Source organism: Prunus mume, linkage group LG8 (genome assembly GCF_029339155.1).
Source record: "Prunus mume cultivar Tortuosa linkage group LG8, ASM2933915v1, whole genome shotgun sequence".
NCBI lineage: Eukaryota > Viridiplantae > Streptophyta > Magnoliopsida > Rosales > Rosaceae > Prunus > Prunus mume.
Window position 1 is genome coordinate 2,450,206 of NC_142705.1, and position 24,542 is coordinate 2,474,747.

A 24,542-nucleotide genomic window follows, 5' to 3' on the forward strand; every position below is an offset into this window, starting at 1 on the left:
ATGCATGTAGTAGTGAAATTGAATTGAATATAAATTGGATGGTTATTTCGTCTGCATAACGTGGATAGTTTTATTTGGTTTGAGGTGCCCTTGATTTTATTTAGGACGCCCTATTATGTGATTTTTTGAATCAGAGTCAGGCGTTTTGTCCTCCTATTTTAATTCTTCGTTTTATCAATAAAGTTTCCCTCGTTCCGTCAAGATTCTCTAATAATAAAATAATAATAATAATAATAAAAGAATGATTACATACCTATATTCAGATGGGAAAACAAATTTGGTTGGTTTATTAATGATCATTGTGTCTACACTCTGAGACTCCTAGATTATTAAAGATGTGGACATACATATGGATGGAGTGTCAATATAAATTTTGTATGCCATTGAAAAAGAAGAAGAAAGAAGAAGAAGAAGAAGGACAAAAAAACTGGTAAATAAAATGAACGAAGGATTAGGTAGGGAAATCACGGAGTAAAATAAAATACTTATGTTTCAAAATAATACGCCGCAACAAACAATTGACTATAGTGTATAATATTTTAGAACATTAAACAATATTATTAATAATCTTACAAGTAGGGGGCAGTGGCAAAAATCAGCAATGTCGTCTTACGCCTGTTTATTAGACCAAGAGACATGGAAAGGGACGCAACCCAAACAGCCACTACAGAGTGTTTTTTTTTTTTTTTTTTGGGTTGAAATTTTTTGGGATTGTATTCATAATTCAGTTTTTATTTTATAAAAACAACTAATCATAAAAGGCCAATACAAACTAGCCATTATAATAACGGAGAGATCTAACATCAAATTTAAGACAATTTTGTGCGCCTCCATTAACATCAAATTTAAGATAATTTTGTGCACCGGTACCTCCATTAACAATCATGGATGATTGAAGAAACTCTGGCATATGTGCATCGATCCAACTAAGATTGCAAACTCATAACAATCAAAAAGATATCAAACTTGAAAAAATTAAGTCGTAACAATACAAATAAAACTCTCACAAAAGAAAAGGTGAAAACTACACAGAAAACCTAAAGAGTTTTTGAGACTTATTCTAAATATAAAGAAATCGTAAAAATGATAGCGAGTGGAGATCCGACACTGAGATGCAATCGTTTGTAATAGGTGAAAGAAAATCATAACAAAACGAAGAAAAAAAGGGGAAACATGATGTCAATTCCACACAAAGGAGGGCTTACAACCCCCGGAAAGGAACTTGACTTTCAAGGGACTAGGTTTTTTCAGTTTTGTGATCAGAGTACTTTATCTAGTAGGCAGGCCAAATCCACACACACACAGAGATAAGTATATCCTAATAATGTTTCAATTTTATCATTTTCTCCAACGTCTTTTATATTTCAGACGTTATTTTTGTCCACCTCGATAATGTCCAATTGCATTTAAATGAGAGAAAAGTAGATAGTAGGTTGTCAAGTAGAAATCTTTGTATTCCCTGGTTATATATCAATGTAACATTTCATTCCCGAAATGTATATAACATGGATTTACAAGTGAAAGATTAAATTTTTTGGGGTCAAATTTACAAGTGAATTTAATGTGTGGAAGAGTTAAATATGTATCGGCCGGCCGAGCTAAAAAAAATTGTATATATTAACCTCTAAATATGGAAAATTTTGATCCTTATATATACACTTGTAAGTTGGAATGCACGAAAGAATCTTGTCGATCTTGCATGGTTCATGGTTTCGGGTATGAACATTAAGAATTATTCTGTGTAGGGTTTGTGTTTCTTGAAGCAATATATTCTCAAATTAGCCAAAAAGATAGAGGAAAAAAGAAGAAAAGGAAACGTGCTTTTACTTGTTAAATACACAAGTAAAAGAGAAGAACTAAAATACTTTGCAATTGTTGTTTCTTTGTTTGTTTTAAATTACTTGATGAAGAAGGTTTTTTTATTATTTTATAAATGCGAATTGAAATTGCTAAAAGTTTCTGTGCATACCAGTACTCACCCATCATATATATCTATTACGTGAAACATGAAATTGATGGCAAGTTATGTGTACACATTGATTGTATATATCTTTTTTAAGGGAACCTACATATTCTAAATATATATACTTACATGTGGGAAAATGTAAAATGGGTCAGCTTGGGGGATGCAGGCATGCTCGAAATTGGATGTGGACTAAGCTAGTTTGAGGCACTGAGCCGGTTGAATTAATTTCTAAAATATATGTGTGCATATAGATTGAAGAGGGGGGGAGTTTTGTTACATGCAACTGATTTAAGTTTTTTATTAAAAAAAACATAAATTTTATTAAATAAATTTCAATGATATCAATTCTAAGAAGACAACAATTAATATGCTAAAAACAAAACTAAAGCAAACAAAAGTCGCATTAAAATTACTAGCTCACATCATCACAATTAAGCATAATCCCAAACAAAGCCCACCAGCCCAATATAGCCGAAACCCCTAGAGCAGCCTACAAACCTAAATGAACTCTACTACCACCACCTGAAGAAGCATTGTCGCGGTCACACCCACCACCATATAAAATCTTGAAGTGAGAACAAAATCCGTAATTGATCTAGGGAAAACATGGTTTCCAAAGATCTACATGCACATAAGAGCGAATAAATAAACCAAACAACAACCCTGACAAATAGATGAATGGCAGCAAATTCAGTCAAATATGATGTAGAACCAAATTTAGAGAACACGAGTAATATTTGAGATTAGGTTTTGGGAGAATGATTTGATTGAGAACATACCCTCAAAGAGGTGGTGGGGAATTTCAACTTGAGCATGGTTCAAAGGAAATTACCACAAGGAGCTTCTTATTCCAAACACCTGAATAGACACTAACCCAAAATTTAAAAAAAAAAGACAAGAAAATATGAAGGGGAAGAGGGACAGTAACGCTTCTTCCTTCTCTATGAAGTTTTCCTTTTGAACTCACAAAAAGAGAGAACTGCTAGAATTTTGCTTTGCTCTCAAAAAATATAGGGAATTTCACTAAAACACCCAAAATGGGGGTTGAAATTATAAAAAAACTCAAGCACTATTTAAATATATAAACACACCCAAAACCCATCATTACACACACTCAAAATTCGTTTATAAACACACCCAAAAAGTTGACTTTGGGGTTGATTTTGGGTGTGTTTCTATGTTTAAATAGTGTTTGAGTTTTTTTATAAATACATGTCTAGGATTAGGTTTATTTATAAATTTGTAAAAAATTAATTGATATACCATATAAGTGTCCATTACATAGAGCATATATAGAAATGAGTTGCATGTTATTAAGTTACCAAATTATCAACCTTATTTTGAACCCAAAAAAAAAAATTTGTCAACCTTATCAATTATTTAGGTTAAACCGGAGTACGTATTTTAATTTATTTTAAAAAGAAATTATCACGATCCCCAAAATTTATGATAGTACATAGCATAGGCGCATATATATATATATATATATATATATACACATAAGCATCATGCATGCATACACATACACATACACATGCATACATTCAGTTAATATTTATATTTACAATGGGTCATTCATTATTAATAGTTACCATCCATGATCGCTGAGAGATTAGGTAAAATGCAGCCAGAAAACTTGTCCCTCTATTAAATAATCTTCTCATTAATTATAAGTATAATTAACATATCTCACAAAACCAACCCAAAATAGAAATAGCTAAGCATAAGCTTTTAGATTGGTAGCTGTAGTAGTACCATTACCAAGCAAGTACCTGATTCCTGAACCGCATTTGGTGTCCAATAAAAAAAAACCCGGTTTTCCATGAAACCCACTTTTGCTTTCGTTTCCCGGTCCCAGCATTCTCTTGCCTTCCCTGGCCACTTCCAAACACAACCCACTTTTTTTTTAATCATTATACTCTCTCCCCCTTACCACTTACCCTTACCCTCTTACCTTTCTCTCTGGCTCACTTCTTCCTTGGAATCTCTCTCTCTCCCCCTCTTAAATTTCTAGCTCTATATATGTTAGCCATTGAGGTGTAGTGTGATAGTACATAACCTATCTTGAAAGCAAGGAGTGGTTGAGAGAGAAGAAAGAGCTTTTGCTTTTGAGCTTGGTGTAATTTGCAAAAGCTGAGCTTAGAGAGCTTCCTCTCTTTTGCTTGCTTTGCTTTCTTTGTTTGTTTCTTGGTTAATCGGCTTAAGGAAGGAGTTTCTTAATTTTGTGATAATTGCATCACAGCAAGAGCCATCATGACCAGCTGCATCGATGTTGCGACTGAGCAACTCTGCTACATCCCCTGCAACTTTTGCAATATTGTTCTCGCGGTATCTCTCTCTATAAATATATATACATCTCTCTCTTCTTCTTCTTTTTTCTCTCTCTCTCTCTCTGTGATGATGATGATTTCCTCTTTCTTCTTTCCTCTTTCTTCTTTCTTCTTTCTTCTTTCTTCTTTCTTCTTTCTTTAATGGGAGATCTCCCTGCTTTTCAGCGATCTCAGCAAACCCCACTACCTACCTTGTTTCTTCTATATATCTATCTATCTTTCTATCTGTGTATAGATATATTTGTTATCTTTTCTCTGTCTTTCCCAGGCCAGGCTATGTATAAATGTATGCAACCCGATCCTGCTGAAAAAGCAGGCTTTAATTGATTCGTGATCTGGTTTTGGTGTTATTTCAGTGAAATCTATTATTGATTTTATTAGTTTACAGGGAGGGTTTTCTTTGTTTAAATTAGGTTTATGGTCAGGTCTCCATCGTTGGACTTTACTTTTTCTTCTTCTTTTGCAGTCAAAGAAAAGTCATACCATGAAGGTCCTCCTGAAGCGCTTAAGACCACACACACCATGAGAGAGAGAGACAGAGAGAGAGAGATCTAGCTGGACTCTGAGAGAGAGAGAGAGAGAGAGAGAGAGAGAGAGAGAGAGAGAGAGAGTTGATTGGCTAATTTATGTTTTGTAGTTGTAAGTTAATAGAGTTTGTTTTAAACGTCAAAACAAGAGGGGTGGTTTGATGATAAACCATTGACGAAGACAAGTCCTTCACCCTTTGATTTCCTCACTCTTTTGCGGCAGGCTTACCTTTTCCTTACTCTAAACACTGCACTACCTGAGGTCTTGTCAAAACTCACTCCTCCTTTTGCTAATAGCCTGATTGGGAAAACACAAAATGAACTTCTCATTTCTCACTCACTATTAGCTTCTTTCCTAGAAAAAGAAAAGAAAAAAAACTCCTCTCACAGCAATCTCAATATGCTTCTCTATTTTTAGGGTTTTCTACTTAATTTTCACACTTTTTTTCCGCAACCAAAAAACCCAATATATTCTTATTAGCTACTTTTTTTCTTTCGTCTTCTGTTCTTCTCCTTCATTTTCTGTGAAGTTCATTCCATTTGATGTCTTTATTTATTAATTACACAATTAATCTTGATGTGCAGTCGGTGTAAGAAAATACTAATGAAGGATTCAAATAAATATGTGCAGGTGAGTGTTCCATGCAGCAGCCTATTCGACATTGTGACAGTTCGATGCGGGCACTGCACCAATTTATGGTCCGTGAACATGGCCGCTGCCTTTCAGTCACTGTCCTGGCCAGATGTCCAGGTGCGCCTATATATTTATTTATTTATTTATTTATAAATGTATACATACATTCTAACTGATTAATTATTCAATTTGAGCTAGCAGAGGCTCCCTCTGAAATCTAGGGCTAGCTTCTGGGCGTTACTTCTTTTTTAGGAAATCGAAGACTTGATGAGGATCTGTATCCCTTAACACAGATCGAGTATTTCAAAGCAGTTGCAATACTGAAACCCTAGGTAGCTGGCACAGCAGCCGCCGTAACCCACAACCCAATACCTAAAATTTTGCTTCTTTTTTCTTTTGTTTATAGGTAGATGGGGGTGCAGGAGCTGTCCTCCTCCTGACCCATCAAGGCTAAGCAGCCAGCAATTGCTTTTCTCTTTTTTCTTTTGCTTGATTTGATTGACATGAATGTAAGGCTTCTTAGGTTTTAATGATTTCTTTTCCATCATCTTTGTCCTCTACTGTGCAAGCAAGCAGCCCAAATTTTTTTAAAATTTCTTTCAGCAACAACTGTCAATCTGGGTTTTATATGCTTTATTTTTATATGACAGTCCTAACTGATTCAGTCCTATCAATGCTCGCTCAGCCTCTTTTCCTGCTCCTCCCGCGGCCCGCCCCCCTATAAAAAAAAAACCAGGCCACCTGATAGCTACCCAGCTACCATAAAATAATCGAAAATAGTAATTACCAGGCCAACTGATTTTTTGTTTTTGTTTTTGTTTATGTATTTATATACTTGCATTGCAGGCACAAAACTACAACTATAACGCGCAGAATTACCGGATTGAGTCAGGTTCCTCGTCCAAATGCAACAAGAAGATTGCAACCAGAGACCCCACTGCAGATCATGTCACTGAGGAAAGGGGTGTGAACCGACGTTAGTACTTTTTATACCTAATTAATCATCCCATGTTATTATCATAATTTGTAATTTCACAGCTAATTACGCAATCTCTAATGTTTATTGATTGAGTTGGTATTTTCTTTCTCAGCTCCCGAGAAGAGGCAACGTGTACCTTCTGCATATAACCAGTTCATAAAGTAACTAAACCAGTCGATGAACATCCTTGTTTTCTTTACATTTGCATTTGCTAAACGAGTCTTAATTAATTATATTTGATTATAGGGAGGAAATTCAGAGGATCAAGGCCAATAATCCAGATATTAGCCATAGAGAGGCTTTCAGCACTGCTGCCAAAAACGTAAGTATTGAAACCAGATTGTAAAAAAATTACTATGACTGACACATGAACTATATTCATCATTAACTAGCTTCTTTTCTCTTTCTAGTGGGCGCACTTCCCTCACATTCATTTTGGGCTGATGTTGGAGACTAACAATCAGCCTAAGCTGGACAATGTAAGTTGTTTCATATTTTCTGTCTTTCAAAATTAGTAAGTTCAAAAGAATGATTATATCTAACAAATCAAATGGATGGCCTGATCACATTTTATTATATATTCTAACCAAAAAAATTGTTGCAGGACTCTGAGAAACATCTTATGTCAAGGGCTGCACTGCTGAATAAATGATCGACGGTGGTCATGCAGTGATATCAAAGTTATACAAGAATTGCGTCGACTGATCTACGTACTGCGTTTGTTTTAAGGAAATTGAATTGAATTACGATATCCTTCTTCTTTGTTTGTACTGTTGTCATCTCAGGGGGTTGTTTTCTACGTCTACTTTCCTTAATTAAATATTTGTCATCTTCGTCAATGCTTTGTGCTTGTTATATAATAAATTTCCTCTTGCTATAAGATGGCCATGATCTGATATTTTCCTATCTTCTGTTCGTATACTTGAGCCCAAATCCATGGCATGGCACATATGAGAAGGAGACCTACGTCTGTTTCTTGGATATACAGATTTTATTGTTTTGATGTTTGTTGGTTAAGTTCTGGGTTTAAATTTGAAAGCTTTTGAAGTTCTATTATTGCTTTTCTCTTTGCAAAAATGCGTTGCCCTACAAATAAAATATACGCATGGTCACAATCAGAATCACTGTACGTATACAAATAAAATATACGTACTTAGATGCTCTCTTGTTAACCAGTCTGCTACTTTTGTTGCCTATCAAAAGTTTTTCATCGACTGATAATAAAACTACTCTGAAGCGATTTCTTCATAAATCTATTTATATATCTAATAAAAAGAGATTTTGATTTTAATAAGTTCACATATATATTGAAAACATATACTCAATTTTATAAACACCACCCTCTTGTTCTTTCCATGTCAAACTTAAGTACGTTTTACGTTCTTAATAATGATTGGTTTAAGAGATGCTAAACCCTAAACCCCATATGTTACATATAAAATGGATTTTACTAAGAATTTGAAATAATTCATCTCCCTCTCATGAAATATAATCTGCTTATGTTTCTCACTGCTAGGCCTAGTATCCACAGTCATCATCTGCAAAAACCATTGTCTATACAAGGGGGTACGTGTCCCTCTTGCACCCTTACTTGAAGACACATGATTTGCGGGTAAAATTCTATGGAAGCTTAGGGAAAAGGGTAAGTCTCGTAATATATATATCAGCAACGAGCTACCATGACTTTATATAATTTCCAGTTGAATTATTGGATGAAGGCATGTAATGTGATGTGTGTGTGTGTGGGGGGTAGAGAGAGAGAAAAAGGCATTCTTTCCTTTGAAAAAAGGAAAAAAAAAGGAAGCAAATATCTAAGAAAAGCCATTGCCTGTCCAAGCATGGACTGCAACCCATAAATAATATGACCTCTGTGAAAAGGAATTCATGGACCACCATTTTGGCTCTCTGCCACATATCCCATTTTCATTGATACCTCCAGAGAATCACTTCCATACAAAAGCACTAAAGCAGCTTATTAGAGCAAGCACTTTAATCTTGAATATTAGCTTCAGGGAAGGAATTGCCTTCCAACTTTGGTATCGTACGCATTAACTTATAAATAAATATATGCGAGCCCAAAGGAGAAGCAAAAAAGAAGACTAAGGTGGTTTTGGGTTGCATGGTCAAAAATAAATACTGAAATGGTTTGGTTGTGGTGGTGATAGAATTTAGGAGGGGACCAATGAATGTCCTACGGATCTTGAAGTGGGTTATGGTAGATTTGAACAAGCTGGCAAGTTTTCTTTTTTCCTTGTTTTAGTAAACGAAAGGAAAAGGAAAAATAGTACAAAATGGTTATGGTGGTGTGGTGGTGTGGTGGTGCGGTGGTGTGGTGGTGGGGGTGGGCAGAGTGATACGGCTGAGAGGGCTGCTCTGCTCTGTTCTGCTCTCTGCCCACCCATTCTGACACTTAGAATCTGAAACGTCAATTTCATGTCTGTTAAGCATTCATCTCACTCATTTCAATGTCATTTCACCTCTGACTTCCCCCCCTTCCCTTCCGCTACACCCTCTCCACTCTCTCCTCCTCCACTCGCTCTCTCTTTCGAGTTTGGAAGTTTGTTGTGCTTGTGACTTCGCTCTCTTTATGTCTTTTGGAATGTATGTTGCTGTCCTCTCAAGGTGTTCCTACACTACTTAAATGCTGTGGGGCCCATTATACCTTACCCCATATAAATATCATCAAGTTGATGATGATGATGATGATGATGATGATCACCAAGGCGCCGGGGGCCCCACAGAGTGAGTGAGTGAGTGACTGGGCTAGACTGAAAAGGATTAGAGAGAGAGAGCAAAGACGACCAAAGCTTCTTCCTTCCTTGAGAAAATTGGAGCAACACGTGATTCCTTGCCATGGCATCATGTTCTGTGTGTCTGGATATGCATTCATTTGTTTCTTGATTATTACTTACTACAAAATTCTCCAACCTCCAATGTCTCCACGTGTCTGTGTGGCAAGAAACTATGCCACGTACCTTGTGGTGCTACCCTTTACTCATCCCTCAGGAAAAATATATTTATAATTTTTTTTTTTAATACGAGTAATAATCTAAACAACAAAGGAAGAGGATTTCTCACACGCTATATTAAGGTGTCATTGGAATTCGAACTTGATACCACTATATAAAAATGAATGTTCTTTTTCATTAGGATAAATCCGTTGACAATTATTTATACATTTTATATTCTGTGATATGTGTTACGAGGTACATACACATCCATGCAGTCATCACCATGTTCTGTCATGTTCATTGTTCAGTCATAGCATAACATAAATTGAAACAAGAAACATGGATGAGCGACAAGGCAGGCGCAGGACCATTTTTAGCACATCTTCAAGCTGACTTTTTAAAACATCAAACAAACGACTCTCTGCTTCTGCTGCTGCTGATAAGCTGGTTGGCGTTCAGCACATTAATGGCCTTCACGTCTTGTCACTCACGCATCCATTACAATTTACACTACTTCCTGGATTTCAAAACATCAAACAACCCCGCTGGTTGCTGGTTTTCAAAACATCAGCGAGAATTGACCAAGGAGAATTCACGGATATGAATAAGCTAGGAGAATTTAACCAAAACCCACCAATTCATTCACAGTTGTAACTTGTAACCAAGGAGAATTAATTGCAACAGATGAGCGTTCACTAAGCTAGTTGCCTTCTCACTTCCAATTCCAAGGTACAATCAGGCAGATGAGTTAGAATACAAACTTTAGAAACAAAACCTTACGCCTATACTACCCAAAAGAAATGCTAATAACAGATGGCACTTTGCCTATTGAACCGAAAGCCAAGGTTGGCTTATCTGATCCAAAACTGAACTTAATATCTGAAGCATCATCATTCTGGATTTCCGCACTTGTAGAAGGGAATGAAAATGCAAGCGGAGCAGACTTCTTGGATCCAAATTCGTAAGTAGGAACAGCGTCTACATCTTTCAGCTGATGCTGCTGACTGCTTCCCAGGAAAGATGGCATAAGGGAGGGTGTCGGTGGTTCAGAAAACACTGCAGACGATGTCGAAACAGGGAAGGTAAACCCAGAGCTATTACCAGAAGAAAACGCCCATTTTGAATCTGGCTTGTCAATAGCTATAGAAGGAAACACACGTTTAGTTGCTGAAGATTGAGATGGAGGCTTCTTTTGTTGATTTGGTACCTCAGAGCCAACAGCATTCAGGCCAATCTTAGGAAAATCCTGCAAATTTGTAAAAATTAGCTGCATTTCAGTACGATCTCGTGATCTATCACCACAACACAATATTACTTTGAAGATAATGCGTTTAGTAGCAGGCAAAGCAAAAGCAATTTAAAAAGGATAAAACACCTCATGTGTACTCTTGACTAGAGATCTTCCATCCCTCCCATCACCAGAAGGACTGGTGTTTACAACATCTGTAGCTTTTACAGTATTCTCCAGAGGTGGAATCTTAAACAGAGAATTCCCCTTGTAAGCATTCTCATGAGCAGAATTTTTCTGGAAATCTTGATTCATGAGCTTACGAGAACTGGACCCTCCTACAAGTGGTAAGCTATCATGCCCATTCTGGTTGACTGAAGCAACACCAGAAGACACGGGTTTCTTCCATGCAATGGCTAGCTTTAACTCTTCTGACTTATCTTTAGGAGTGGGCTGGTTTCTATCAATGTGCTCCAAGATTGTCCTGGCAATCAGACTAGACTGTGGATGAACAGTTGGCACACCAAAGCCGGAAGCCTTCTTGTCAGATGCGGGGATTTGGGAGTTGCCACTTAGTCCTACAGATTCAAAAATCTTCTTGCTGGCAGGCAAGAAGCCTTTGGTAGCATTGGAGTTTTCCACACGTGAAGACCCAATTGGAGAGGAATGAACATACGGAGATCCTCTAGTAGGAGTTTGTGCAATAATTTTATGTCGTGACTTGCGAATTGGTCCCACTGATCCATAGCCACCATCCAATGCATCATCCCTTGGCTTCACCAACGCATTGAAACACAAAGAAATAAACAATCAAGTCAAGAGCCAATAGCTTGATTGATAAGGGTTCAATTATCATGCAAAATTACAAGTTGATTTAGCATCTGAGATTCAACCTGTGGAACACTATGTACTTAAGTACTTATTATTCATTGCCATACTTATAAATGCATAAATAAAGTTTTTTAACTTGGCTATGAATGTACGTTCCAAATATCCAAAAACTAAGATTTTCACATATGCACCAGCAACTGCACAGTACAAAAAGAAATACAACAAATGCATTCTGTGATGCCAAAAACTAACTTGACTTCAGCTCCCTAGTCCATCTAACTACCTAAATCCAGTTCTAAAATCTAATAAAGTAATCCACGTATACCTGTAATTTAACCATTGATACAATGATCACCAATATGTAAATTTACCTGCCCATACATAGGAGTCTGTGATTGTTTCCAGGAAGTAGATAATGTTCTTGGGGCCTTATCATTACCACTTTGTAGTTGAGTTAACTGGTGACATGCAATAAAGAAAATTACCATCTACAAAGCATGAAGCATGTCTACTAGAATCAGAAAGTTAGAACTCCAAAACCAGGATCAAGACCTGTAACATACCTTCGACTTGGATTTTGAATATATAGTTCTAGAATAAGGGGTTCGAGGAAAACTCTGAAGGCCAAATCTGCCTCCTTCAGTCTGTGGGGTTAGATAATCACGTTGATCCTTTACCATGGAACCAGGCCAGCATGTCGATGGCTTAGATGAAGGGGTTGGAATAAATGGTTTTGAAGAAAACTCATCGCCGTGCAGTATGGCCCTTTCATCTTTTGACACTGTATTCTCAGAAGAAAAATCAATTTCTGATGTTCTGCTTCCCATATATGCTCTTGCAATTTCAATAGGTGAAGCACCTACTTCATCTCGAATCTGAAAAGTTTGAAAGAAATAAGAGATTCATATAAGAATATAAAAGGATGCAAGTGAACCACATATATCAAAATTCAACGTATCATGGAAGGTGTTTACACAACTCAACTATTTAAGAAGTTAAATTCAGATTTATCTGCAAAAATATGCGGGTAACTTCTGCACGCCACTTTTCTTTGCTTTTTCAATAAGAAAAACAAATCACTGTTCAATTTTAAGAAAATGATAATCACAACCATCATGGATATGCAGAAACAGACACAATGAAAGCAGTTTAGGAAAGAAAGGTTGGATCCTTTAACAAAATAAATTAAAATTAGAAGAACACTCAAAAGGGCATGGGTTACTCCATTGGATAATCTTTTACCTCTCCTAAAATTCCATTCACCAATACCAGAGTGATGATTTAAAAGACAGAGATCAAGTGCATTGAGCAAACAATAAGCAAGATTTCTTATGGAGGATAAATGCATGAATTAAAAAATTCACATAAGTTAAAATGCTTAACAAAATTGATTCTCCCTACTTAAATGTCACTATAAACAGAGCAAGTTGACAGCGACACTCACAGCTGACTGGTGTAGAGGGGTTGAGGTTCCCCAAATAGCTTTATTCAAGTCTTCCTGTTTTTCTTCAGATGACGTCTTTGGAAAATCATCTGTAATTACCACCCCCTTACCTTTTTCTGCAGTACTAATGGTTTGATTTCTATTTTCACGGTCCACAGTAGGATGTTCAACAGTCCTTGAATGTATAATTTCCATCAAGTGATTGACTTCATCCCTGGATAGAGATGGAATGAGGTTAGAGGGAGTAAGAAAAGACTGGTAAAATAACACATAATAAGACAAAGACTGCATGCCAGAGTGCCCACGAGTGAATGAATTTACAACTTGAGCTTTAATTAAAGGAAATGAAGACGGCAGGTCTGAAGAAGAGAAACTTGGGTTTCTAGTTCAAATGTAATAGTGGAATCTGAAACACAGTTTTGATATCAGAAACAGGCTTCTCAAAAAACCTTCATTTATACAACCTCTGTCGGAAAGCAACTACTTTACTCATATCAACAAAAAGTGCTCATCTGAACCAAAACTACGCTCCACCATTTTGACACATTAGCAATGCATCATAGTGGCAAACAATTAGTAAGTTTATGTTTTACAGATAGCTACAGTCAAAGATGGAATAAATGCAGCACACAACTTGGAATCTAAGAGAAATCTACACGACTACCAAATGCATAACTTGCCTAGAAAACTTTTTCCCCTTCAATAGCTGCTCAATTTCAGAAAGTCCAATCTCATCAGACCGGGCACCATTCTTGTCTCCATTAAAATCAGAACCACTTTTTAATCCATCTGCTTTGCTAGGGCCTGCTGTTTCACTTGTTCTGGATATCCCATTCTGCAAAGATGAATGTCGAACAAGTTTACGGTTTGAAATGCAAAAACACCGTCTGAAGTTGCATGCATGTGCACCCAAAGAAACAATTACAACAATACTTATACTAATGAGCCGAATAAAAGGACAAGTGACTTGTGAAACAGGATCTGAAGGTACTGCATATCCACAAAATACAATCCATATGGAAAAAGCCTCACATTTAGATCACAATGGTCTTCATCACCAGTACCATTTTGTTCTGTCTCTGTGTGCCATTCATCTGTTCCAGAATAACTCAATGAGTTAAAAGCCAAAGAAAAATCCATAATGTTAAATGGCAACATAAAGATAAAGTAATCAAATTTAATTGAAACGAACAATAATGGAAACAAGGCACAATCCAATCAATTATGTAATGCACACAAAACCAATGCCTGAATCAATCCAATTGCAAAGCAATGAATTTTATTTACCAGCATACCTATTTTAATTCACAAAACATAAATAATTTGAAAAAGTAATAGGAAGAAGAAGGTCAAAACCCTAAGAGAGGGAGAGAATTGCGACTGACCGTGATTTTGGACATTGGGCGGGGGTAGGGCACTGAGGGAGTTCGATTTGGAGAAGAAAGAGGGGAAGAGCCGAGTGGCGCCTCCGGCTATCAGCCGATAAGCCGGATCAACGACGCTCGATAACCACCGCCGCCGTCCCCGTTCGGCTTCGCTCAAAGGCGGACGCTCATACGGCGTCGTCGACGGCTTACGAGACGGTGGCTTCCTCAGTTTCCCTCCCACCCCTCTGTCTCCGTATAGCCCCGCAGACGGCGTCGTTTCGCCACCCTTCTCCATTCGTCTCTCTATCTCTCTCCTCTTCTCTTCTCGTCCTTCTCTGTTTGTGCTTCCACTCTCTGCTCTCAGTCCGATGTGGAACTCGCTTTTTGACTACCGTTTTCCTTGTTCTTTGTGGACTATTGAGAAGCGGAAACTTGTTTTGTTCTGTTTTTTTTTTTCTTCTTTTAATTTGGATTTCAGTGAGTTTTTATTTATTTATCCAATTTTAAGTGAGTTTGTATTTTTTTTAATCTGTAAATTCGGGGAAAAAAAATTACTTGTAAAAAGAGCACGTGCTTCTACTCAAATTTTGGTGATTTTTGCTTTATTTATAAAATAAAAAAAATTCTGTAAATTTGGAAAAAAAAAAACATATATATCTCATATTTCATACATCTTTCTTTCTATCTTTCTCATCACATATAAAAGCTTTATTTGTAAGTTTGGATCTTCCTCGTTTTTTCATCTTATATTTCAATTTTATCTCGAGACTCTGAAAAAGTCTTGTTTCAAAATGAGGTCTATTTCGGTTTCCAAATTTATAAATTGAAAAGACAAAATGTTTAGGGTTGGCTTGTGGAGCTTGATTGAATCAAGCTTATATGCGTGTTCATGTCTATTTTAATTGCTAATCCATCTCAGCAATATATTGGATAAATGATTGTGGTGAGCAACAAGAATATTGGGAAAATGTTCTTTTTTGAAGAAAAATAATAATAAAAAAAGTTGTATGTATCATCATTGTTCCTAGTACCTAGTACATAAATATAAACTTATGGAAGTAACCGCAGCCATCTAAATAGGCAAAAAAAGAATCCTTTTTTTTGGTAAATCTGAGACCAAGAGCTTTCCTTTTCAAGTGTTACATTATTGGCATATAGCTCATACTCTTTAATGGTACACCACTGCACTCCTTCTCTTTCACTTTCTGAAAAAGTTGAAGGGTGAGTGAGATCTTCAATTCAACATTTGATAAGTAAATTTGTAGACGCTAACTCATGTGGTAGTAGTTTATTTGTTTTCATTCCGAATCCACTTTAAACTTTATTTATTCACAATAAATAAGGAACTGCTACATTAATTAGTGACACAGCGCATCTCTATCATTATTGAGTATTGTTACCAAGCAAAGAGAATCATACGCTGTAAGCTGTGCAATATAGACTTTTGCCAGTTGCCATGGTATGGCACACCATCATCTCATATGTTCTTTTTATGTAGTGCCACTAGTGCTAATGCTCCATCAACTACGTACGACCTGCATATATGTGTAGTGCTTGTGCCTCTAAGCTGTACAGAAGCATCAATGAAAAAATTAATTCCTGACAGTAAAGAAGAAAGGAAGAGAATCAAGTTCCCAGATGGCTAATCAAAATCTTTCCAACCAAATAATTGAGGCCACCCCAAAAATAGGCAGGCCCATCAGTCTTGAAGACAGAAACCGGTTTTGGCTCTCCTCCAGTGAATCCCCCTTTAGCCTACTTTACAAAAGTAATGACAAGACTCACAACTTAATGACAAGACTCACAACTTTGAAAACTGAACACTAAACCTGCGCATGATTAACAATTGGTCATGATTGCGGAAGTTCAAGGGGAGGAACGGAATTCTGGAAATCTTTAGTGCCGCTACAAGAGTCTGCAGGGCGCGGACAATGCATGCCAGCCAGCCAGCCAGCCAGCTTAATATCACCCACCAACCATTCATGTCCCTACTCAGCATAATTTTCCCACATCAATGAGCCTCATTTGATGCTGATTCTGGACCCGTCAATCAAATCCATGGAGCAAGCAAGTAATTAGAGCCGTCAGCTACCCACTGGCTCCAGTCTCCAGGCTCCAGCTTAGTTTGTTTAAATGGGCTTGTCTTGTGTTGTTAAACTACCAGTTGCTAAAGACAGGGGATAGTAATTAATGGAAAATACTTCCCTCAGGATGACATTTGTGTACAAGTTTTTCTTTTTGTGTTTTATATTAATTATTTTTTGCACATGTGTCAAACCGTGATTTATAGGAAACTTAATTAATAATAGGGGAATGCTACAAACATTTTCTTTAACTTTCTTTTTTGAACCTTCTCTCTTTTTAGCTTAACATGTGTCATTCTCTTTACACTTAAAACAATGTCATTAATATATTATACAAGCTAACTTTTGCTTTCCAAATTTACCCTTATTAATTGTATTCAATTTATTCCAAAAAAATTCACAACTTTCTTAACATATATATTTTTTTTAATGACAATTTTTTTTATTTAAGAAAATGTCTGCTTAAAAAAAAAAGAGGAAATGTCCTTTCCTCTTTTTTTTTTTAACGTCAAGTTTAGAATTAGAATTTATTTATTTATTTTAAAAAAAATGACATTTCCTCTTTTTTTTTAAAACAAAAATTTTCTTTAAAAAAAATAATTTGACGTTAAAAAAATTTTAATATGATGGTAAGAAAGTTGTGAAATTTGTTTGGATAAATTGAATACATTTAATAAGGGTAAACTTAGAAAACCAAAGTTAGTTTGTATAATATATTAATGACGTTGTTTTAAGTGTAAGGAAAATGACACATATCAAGCAAAAAATAGAGAAAGTCCAAAAGAGAATGTTAGAGAGAAGGTTGCTAACATCCTCTTAATAATAAGCCAGAGCTGTATATTAGGAAGCCTAGCCCTGCCCAATTATTAGCCAGAGCTTGGGATCAATCAAGCTAGGAGTTGGAGATTCCTTTCTTGTCAAAAATCACTTCACTATGCTCACTTACCGCTTAAAATGCTTGCTTTAATAAGTTCCAACCAAAGGTTGATAGACCATCAAGAACTCAAAAAATGGAAGGTGGAGTGAAGGGTCTTGAGTATCAAGCCGAGCCAAGAGATGCATACAAAGTTGCTTACGTTATTCATTTCTTGCTGGGAGCAGGCAATTTGCTTCCTTGGAATGCATTTATCACAGCGGTTGATTACTTTGGCCATCTCTATCCAACCAAGCATGTTGAGAAGGTCTTCTCTGTTGCTTACATGAGTTCATCAGTGGTAGTACTTGTGATGATGAGCTGTGGGAGCTGGTGGGAGAAGATGAGCCCTAGACTGAGACTCAACTTGGGATTTTCTCTTTTTATTCTCTCTTTAATGGTGGCTCCTGTAACAGACTGGTTTTGGTACAGTACAACTGGGTCAAGTAGTGGGAGAGCCAATGCAGGTTATGGTGTGACAGTTGCATCAGTTGTAGTGTGTGGCTTAGCTGATGGCTTGGTTGGAGGAAGCTTGATGGGATCCGCCGGAAAGCTTCCAAAAAAGTACATGCAAGCTGTTTTTGCTGGAACTGCTTCTTCAGGTACCAATTCCATGTATAGAAAATTGCACTTTGAGTTCCTGCTTTGCTTTTTCAATCCAGCGAACTGTATTTAATTTGGGTACTTTTTGCCTGCCAATAGTAGAAGTGTATATGCTGTACACATAGATGCATGAAAGATAAAAGCAAAGCTACAAGTAACCCCATTTTCATTTGTTAAACAAATCCTCTGCTTGTTGGCAGGTGTTATAATTTCTCTTTTGAGAATTTCAACCAAGGCAATGCTTCCACAGACCCCAAAAGGTCTTAGAACAAGCGCCCACTTGTATTTTATGGTCAGCACCGTATTCCTCCTATGCTGCATCATTGGTTGCAACTTGCTGTACAGGTTAACAGTCATGCAGGAACATTGTAAACTTGTTCAAGATGAATCATTCTGCTCAAGACCGAAATTTTGGGCTGTGGCGCGAAAAGTCCCGGGGCCGGCTTTTGGGATTTTCATAATCTATACTGTGACTTTGTCAATTTTCCCAGGATTTATAGCTGAAAATCTGGAATCCAAGCTTCTTCAAGATTGGTACCCTATTTTGCTGATCACAGTGTACAACATTGCAGATTTAGTGGGCAAGTCTTTGACTGCGGTTTATCTTCTAAAGAGTATCAAAAAGGCAACGTGGGCTTGCATTACCAGACTCCTATTTTATCCCATCTTCACTGCTTGCCTCCATGGACCAATATGGCTGAAAACTGAAATTCCAATGGTTGTTCTCACATTTTTGCTTGGACTGACCAATGGGTATCTGACAAGTGTTATCATGATGACAGTTCCGAAAACTGTACCAGTTTCAGAGGCAGAGCTTTCTGCCATTGTAATGGTTGTGTTCCTCGGAGTTGGGTTGGTCAGTGGTTCGGTTCTCGGCTGGTTCTGGGTCTTATGAGCCTCACTAGGTTACTTCATTCTGTATTTCATTGTTAGAAATGCTGAAACCTTGTCAATGTATGTAAGCTTATAAAACAATTGCTAAGTTCTTAAAAGACTAGTTTCAGAAAACTCGTCTTAATGCTTTAAGCAAAATCAATCTGGAACTCTTTTCTCTGCAAAAAGAGAGAATAACAAAGGCCTAACTTGTCAAAATCGTTCGCTTGGCTGCTGAGAAGATGCAGATAAAAGAGGGGGCTAATGTGGAACTTTATGAAAGAAAATTCCAACCACTTAGGCAAGTGTTTTTTCAGGATCTAGCATACTGCACACTTTTTGACAAGTTTGGTCCCTATTAAAGAAAGCTTTTCCATTTCCATCTTTGCCTGCCAAAAGCATTTTGAATTATTAGATGTAGTTAGGTAGGCTGAACTCAAATAACTCGAACTTTTGATTACTCAACTCAAATCAAATCAAAAGTAAAAGATACACGATAATCTTGGCCATATTATGCACAATTCTATCTATGAAGGTTAAATTTGTACAATCAAATACATGTGGTAAATGGGACAATAAGTGAGGCCGAATTTAGGTGGCTTCTGAGAAACATAAATCATAAGCATCTTTTCTCCCTTCACCAGTGGAAACATTTCTTCTTCTTCTTCTTGTCAAGATGTGCCAAGAGCTCTTCTTGTCGGGAAAGTGACTCCTCCAGAGCCTTCTGTGTTGCCATGAGCTCTTGCTCCAAAACATCAACCCTGCCTAAAGTATCAGTCAGCATTTTCTCCTTCTCAGGTCGCATGTTCGCTTGTTTCATGCTCAAAGCGCTTTCTCTTCCACTTCAGCCATGCGCTTCATGAAAGACTTGAAATCTGCATCAAAGATATTGTCAGACTGTGAAGGCGCCTGGCGTTTGCACATTGTGTCATCATCATCACAGTGAACGGCGCTGGAGTAGAAGGTAGAATCGGTGAGCTTCTTCGGCATGTTGCTAATACAAATAATAAATGCCATAATACCACTGAAAATCCAAAAGCCGAACCATCAGGAGATTCGCTAGCATCAGATTTGGCAACACAATCTGCTGGTTCGGAGAAGGCAAATTTGTCAAACTCTCCGTTCCCCACCACCATTCGCCTAGTTGAACCCACAGTTTTATCAGCCATTGAGGCAGAGTCCTCGTACTTGTAAGATTCTAGGCAACTTTTGGTAACGGATATGATTGGAGAAGGTTGAGTGTGCTTAATTTGGTGCACGGGAGCTTGATCACCTCCCTTCTCTTCAGTGACTTCAGTTCCAAGTTTCCTTGAACACTTATGATCACCATTTTGGACCATCTTCAATATCTCCTGGTCCTTCCATGGTCCCTTATCAGAACGCATACAGCCTCCTTGATCGGCACAAGTACATGTACCTCCTAAAAAATCTGGCAACTCACTAGCATCAATTATATCAAGCAAATCATTCTGGTACTTATTGCCAAGGACATGAATCTTTGCCGTTGTCCTGGGATCAAGGAAGGACTTCACGGTGCTCCACAACATTCGAAAACCAGCACCAGCATTGATGATAAACAAGCGGTTCAAGGTCTCAGGATAATTGTCACCATCAATCTTCTGAAGCCGTGTGATAAGCTCCCTGGCAGCTTTGTTGAAATTTTTAAGTCCCACCCCTTGCACATCCAGGATGGTTGTACTTTGATCAATGTGCTTCTTTGCTGCAATTGAGCAAGCAGGGAACTTGCCATCAAATGTTCTTTCAAACTCCCGGACATGGTATTTCACGTACCGGTCCATGGTTGTGACTTGCATTAGCTTGGTGGGATCTACTTTAGTCTCTCAATGTACACAGGCCTTCCATCTTTGTCCACTCCATGATGTACTTGGGGATAATATTCCAGGACTTCATTGAGTTCCTTGAATTCAAAATCCTTCATAACAGTGTCAGCACCGAATGCCTTCCTCCACTGGAGCATGTCTGACCACATTTGCTTGGTTTTCTCCATATCGAATTTCCTGGCCTTCAAGAATCGAAGCATTATGTGATAATCATCGTGCTTGGAAGGAAGAAGCTCCTCCAATATGAGTGCCTGACGGAAGGCCTCAACAGACTGCAACTCTCCGGGTCGTGCACATCACCGATTTCCACAGCGATGACTATACTGCTTCTTCTACTCCTTCTTGACAAAAAATTTCTCAACTTGGCAGAGGCATTCATTGCTTTTTTCTTCAATGAACCCGACACTGGTTTTGGAGATAAGAGGTCCAGACATGGTGTCTCGCTTGAGGAAATGCTTTGGCTGTCTGAGAGATGTAGGGTTGAGAGATTCATCTGGTTAACACAATGGGGTGTTTGGAGGGCAGGGAGACGATGGGTATAAATAAACATATTTTGAATTTTGGCATCCTTAGAAAGTGACGGAAGGACAGTGGGTATGCACGTTGAGGACAAACACAAAATGAGGGAGAATTGACGGCATTTTCCATTTTTAGGCTTCGATTCAGAGCTTGAGGAGGGTTATTATCAACAATCAGTGTTTAAACAGTGTTTTCCTCAAAACTCGCTCTCTAGTCTTTCCTTCTACCGTTCATGCATGGATTATTTGATCCGAACCTAACGGAACCAACTTTTCAATCCGTTTCTTCAAGCTATGGTGGTGCCAAATTAAATGGAAACATTAGATAGGACTCTAATTTAGATTGCAGATCCTGGGTTAGAATATCATCGGGGAGAGAGAGAGACCGAGACAGAGATTATGCCTTCAAAACATTCCATTTAATCACTTATTTTGATTACATTTCTTTTACAAGACATGACTAGAAAAGAACTTGAAAACAAAACCAGATCAGTCTCAGTTACACAACCCATCTCACCACAGCACAGCAGCAGCCAAAGGATCACTAAAAAGGTTAAGAAACAGGCAGATATATATAAGTGTATAAACAGAAGGTCAGCAGTCCGAAGATATCTTTATGCAGCAGCTGCTAATGGAGGAGGTGAAGGAGGAGCTCCTTGCAACAAATTGGGTGTGGATGCTCTGTTGTTGGCGCCTTCTTTCAAATCCTCCTCCTCCTCCTCATCTTCCTCAGAATCCCAAAGAAACTTAGCATAGGATGCTAGAACAAAACTGCACCATCAAAACCACAAAACTCAGTCAAAATTTTAATTCACAGAGCCCTTTTTAACAGACCAAAAAGATTATTATTTTTACTGGCATATATTTAGATGAGATGACCCTCACCTATCATCGGGGGCCGCTTGAACAGCTTGATCAAAGTAAGTCTGAGCTCTAGGAGCATCCTTATGATTCTGCCATACCAAATCCGCAAACATTGATAGGACATTTCCATCATTTGGGTTCGCCAAAATGGCTCTCCCACAGTACTCTTCAGCCTTTTCAAAATCCCCACGAACCTGCAATTTGAACAACGTTTCATTAGCTTCGGTGAAAGTAATTTAACCCCAGCTAATCAAAATACGTAAGATCCACAGATAAGATAAAAATTAAACATATTTTTCAGTAAATTCTAAATCTTTTCTATTAAAATTAAAGATTTTGATATAAAAATCAAAGCTTTGGTATATATAACATACCTCTTTTAAAAAACGAGCATAATTGCTGAGAATCATGGGATTTCCAGGATAAGTGTCGATCATTTTCTGATAATAGATCTCAGTGTTACCACTCCCATTATTATTCGAATCCCAAAATCCTGAGCTCCCATCATCTCCACCGTCCGATCCACCACCCCCTTCGCCATTACCACCGCAGATCTTGCCACCGCCTCCACCAACCCCACCCTCAACCAAAACGCCCAACAAGCCCTTGTTCTCCCTCAAGCCGATCTCACACCCTTCCACCTCTGGCAATCCCAACGACACCGTTCTCCTAAACTCGGAAGAAAAAGCCATTTCCATCTCCTCATCCTCCTCTCTCTCCTCGAACCCATTCAAGGGCATTTTGAATGGCTTTCTTTTGGGCGTCAGCGAGAGATCTCTAAGATCGGCCTCAGAGGCCGCCCGAGTCATCTTCCTAGCCGAGTCGTCGATCGGCGACAACGTAAGAGGAGACCGCGACGAGGCCGAGAGGGCAAGGGAGCGAGTTTTGGCGATTTGGCGTACCATTTCGGGTTGTTGTTCTGGAAATGATGAGTCTTTGGAGTGGGGTAGCCATGAATTTAGTACGGGCGTTGATGAGCTCCTTAGAAGCATTTTTTCTTATTCTTGAAAATATGGGTCTGAGGAACCCCCAAATCTCAGACTCCTTTAGAACCCTAAAATGACAAAATTTGAAATAAAAGTTTTAGAACTTGGAGGGGAAGAGAGATGAGGGTTTGAAGGAATTGAGTGTTTTGCAGGTGAGCGAGGCGAGGTGAGGATGGAATAGAAAGAAGTCACGGGGAAACATTTTATATATAGGGGATGGAGGGAAGGGTGTAAGGATGAGATCTGAGCCGTTGATCATCTGTGCATGAAGTAGAGTGTGTGAGATGGTGTGAGGCACGTGGTTCGTTTGACAATTGGGTGCTGTATTGTTGGGACGTGTTTGGCAGTGTGGTATTTTGGCAGCGCAAGAAAAGCTCAACACTCTCCCTACACACGTGTGATATGCTCCAATGAAAGTGCTTCTAAATCAGGAAAAGTCCCATGTAGTATGCCCCTCAAGTTGCTACATTAATTTAGGAACCTTGCATGCATTTTTGCAATTGGAATGGAAGTCAGGTCAACCATTGACTTTTTTTTTTCCTTCTATTTTGTTCCTCACATTCATAAATGGTAGTTTTATTTAAGGAGACGGATAATAAATTCGAGAAAACCTAACTCTGGCAACAACAAAAAACTAAAAATTTGTTTCTAAACAAAAAACAACATCATGTGTGTAGGTCTACCTAAAACAAATTTAAACTAACTCCTTAAAAAGATGATGCAATCGAATTTTAATTAAAATGATTTATTTTGGGGGGTTGTGTGTGCGCCAAATTTCGCCCAAAAAAAGCGTTTATTCTACAAGCACGTGATTATTGTCAAACACGTCCTACGAAATGGAAGTTGGCTTCTTCGTGTATACGCGGGACGAAACCCAATTGCCCACTGGGCACATGCTACCAGGCTACGCCCAACTTTAAAAGCAGCCATGGAGCTGGGACCCATTTCAAAACTAGAACCGTCGGATTTTATCTTTGGTGGAATCCGACGGCAGAGATTGACTCTCCTCGCGCCCACCATTTTCCCCCAACCGAAACAACTGGCGCTTCGATAATAAAGTATGGCAGGATTTTTCGCGGTAATAGTTTCTGTACTCTGAAAACCCCCTGACTTTAGTCAAATTAACGAATTTGCCACTTAAACTACTAACGGCCAGCGTTGCTTGAGCTGGGCCCAATACCTGAACGCAATTACCTGGGTGGAGCCCATGGACCCACTGGATCGATTCAACGGTGAGCTTTGTACCGCCGAGGCGTGGGCATCTCCCTCAGAGACTCTTCTTTGTCGCAGAGCGAGGCAACTTGCTCCATCATGGGTAAATTTGTCATTTCAATGTGCTGAGATATTTTCATTTAACATCCTGTTTATTATTCTTTAGTCATTTCTTTCTTGTTTGGTTTTGAGCCGTTTTGACGAGTGTGGTTTCATCAGTATGTGGATGATTGAGACTCGATAAGATATGCAGGAGGGGAGAAACATTTATATCAAAAGGAGATAACACTATCTTGATATCTTCGTCAATCATGATATGTTAAGTGTAATAATTTTATCACATGGTAGTATGTGATTAATCGAAAATAACAAAATATTATTATTTATATTT

At 38.1% G+C, this 24,542-nt stretch overlaps 4 protein-coding genes and 1 pseudogene across 4 annotated transcripts; 2 read left to right on the top strand and 3 right to left on the bottom strand.

Moving 5' to 3' along the window:
* The first annotated feature begins 3,874 nt into the window (after positions 1 to 3,874).
* YAB5 (plant-specific transcription factor YABBY family protein) lies at positions 3,875 to 7,342 on the top strand. The gene is made up of 7 exons (XM_008244564.2): positions 3,875 to 4,294; positions 5,455 to 5,574; positions 6,304 to 6,433; positions 6,549 to 6,597; positions 6,683 to 6,758; positions 6,847 to 6,915; positions 7,041 to 7,342. Exons 1-7 carry the CDS (start codon positions 4,220 to 4,222, stop codon positions 7,086 to 7,088), a joined length of 567 nt encoding a protein of 188 aa, XP_008242786.1. The 5' UTR covers positions 3,875 to 4,219; the 3' UTR covers positions 7,089 to 7,342.
* Positions 7,343 to 10,005: 2,663 nt separating this feature from the next.
* On the bottom strand, positions 10,006 to 14,719 carry LOC103341084 (nucleoporin-like protein). The gene is made up of 8 exons (XM_008244562.2): positions 14,276 to 14,719; positions 13,923 to 13,984; positions 13,571 to 13,725; positions 12,891 to 13,104; positions 12,010 to 12,321; positions 11,818 to 11,904; positions 10,763 to 11,389; positions 10,006 to 10,633 (listed from the first exon to the last, which is right to left on the bottom strand). The coding sequence occupies exons 1-8, from the start codon at positions 14,550 to 14,552 to the stop codon at positions 10,175 to 10,177; spliced, it is 2,193 nt and encodes a 730-aa protein (XP_008242784.2). The 5' UTR covers positions 14,553 to 14,719; the 3' UTR covers positions 10,006 to 10,174.
* Positions 14,720 to 17,271: 2,552 nt separating this feature from the next.
* LOC103341083 (Nucleoside transporter family protein) lies at positions 17,272 to 18,849 on the top strand. The gene is made up of 2 exons (XM_008244561.3): positions 17,272 to 17,856; positions 18,058 to 18,849. Exons 1-2 carry the CDS (start codon positions 17,352 to 17,354, stop codon positions 18,750 to 18,752), a joined length of 1,200 nt encoding a protein of 399 aa, XP_008242783.1. The 5' UTR covers positions 17,272 to 17,351; the 3' UTR covers positions 18,753 to 18,849.
* A 371-nt stretch (positions 18,850 to 19,220) lies between these two features.
* Positions 19,221 to 21,261, bottom strand: LOC103341156 (phosphatidylinositol/phosphatidylcholine transfer protein SFH10 pseudogene; annotated as a pseudogene).
* Positions 21,262 to 21,486: 225 nt separating this feature from the next.
* On the bottom strand, positions 21,487 to 23,119 carry LOC103341082 (Tetratricopeptide repeat (TPR)-like superfamily protein). Its single transcript, XM_008244560.3, has 3 exons — positions 22,328 to 23,119; positions 21,975 to 22,147; positions 21,487 to 21,860 (listed from the first exon to the last, which is right to left on the bottom strand). Exons 1-3 carry the CDS (start codon positions 22,943 to 22,945, stop codon positions 21,704 to 21,706), a joined length of 948 nt encoding a protein of 315 aa, XP_008242782.2. The 5' UTR covers positions 22,946 to 23,119; the 3' UTR covers positions 21,487 to 21,703.
* Positions 23,120 to 24,542: the final 1,423 nt, after the last annotated feature.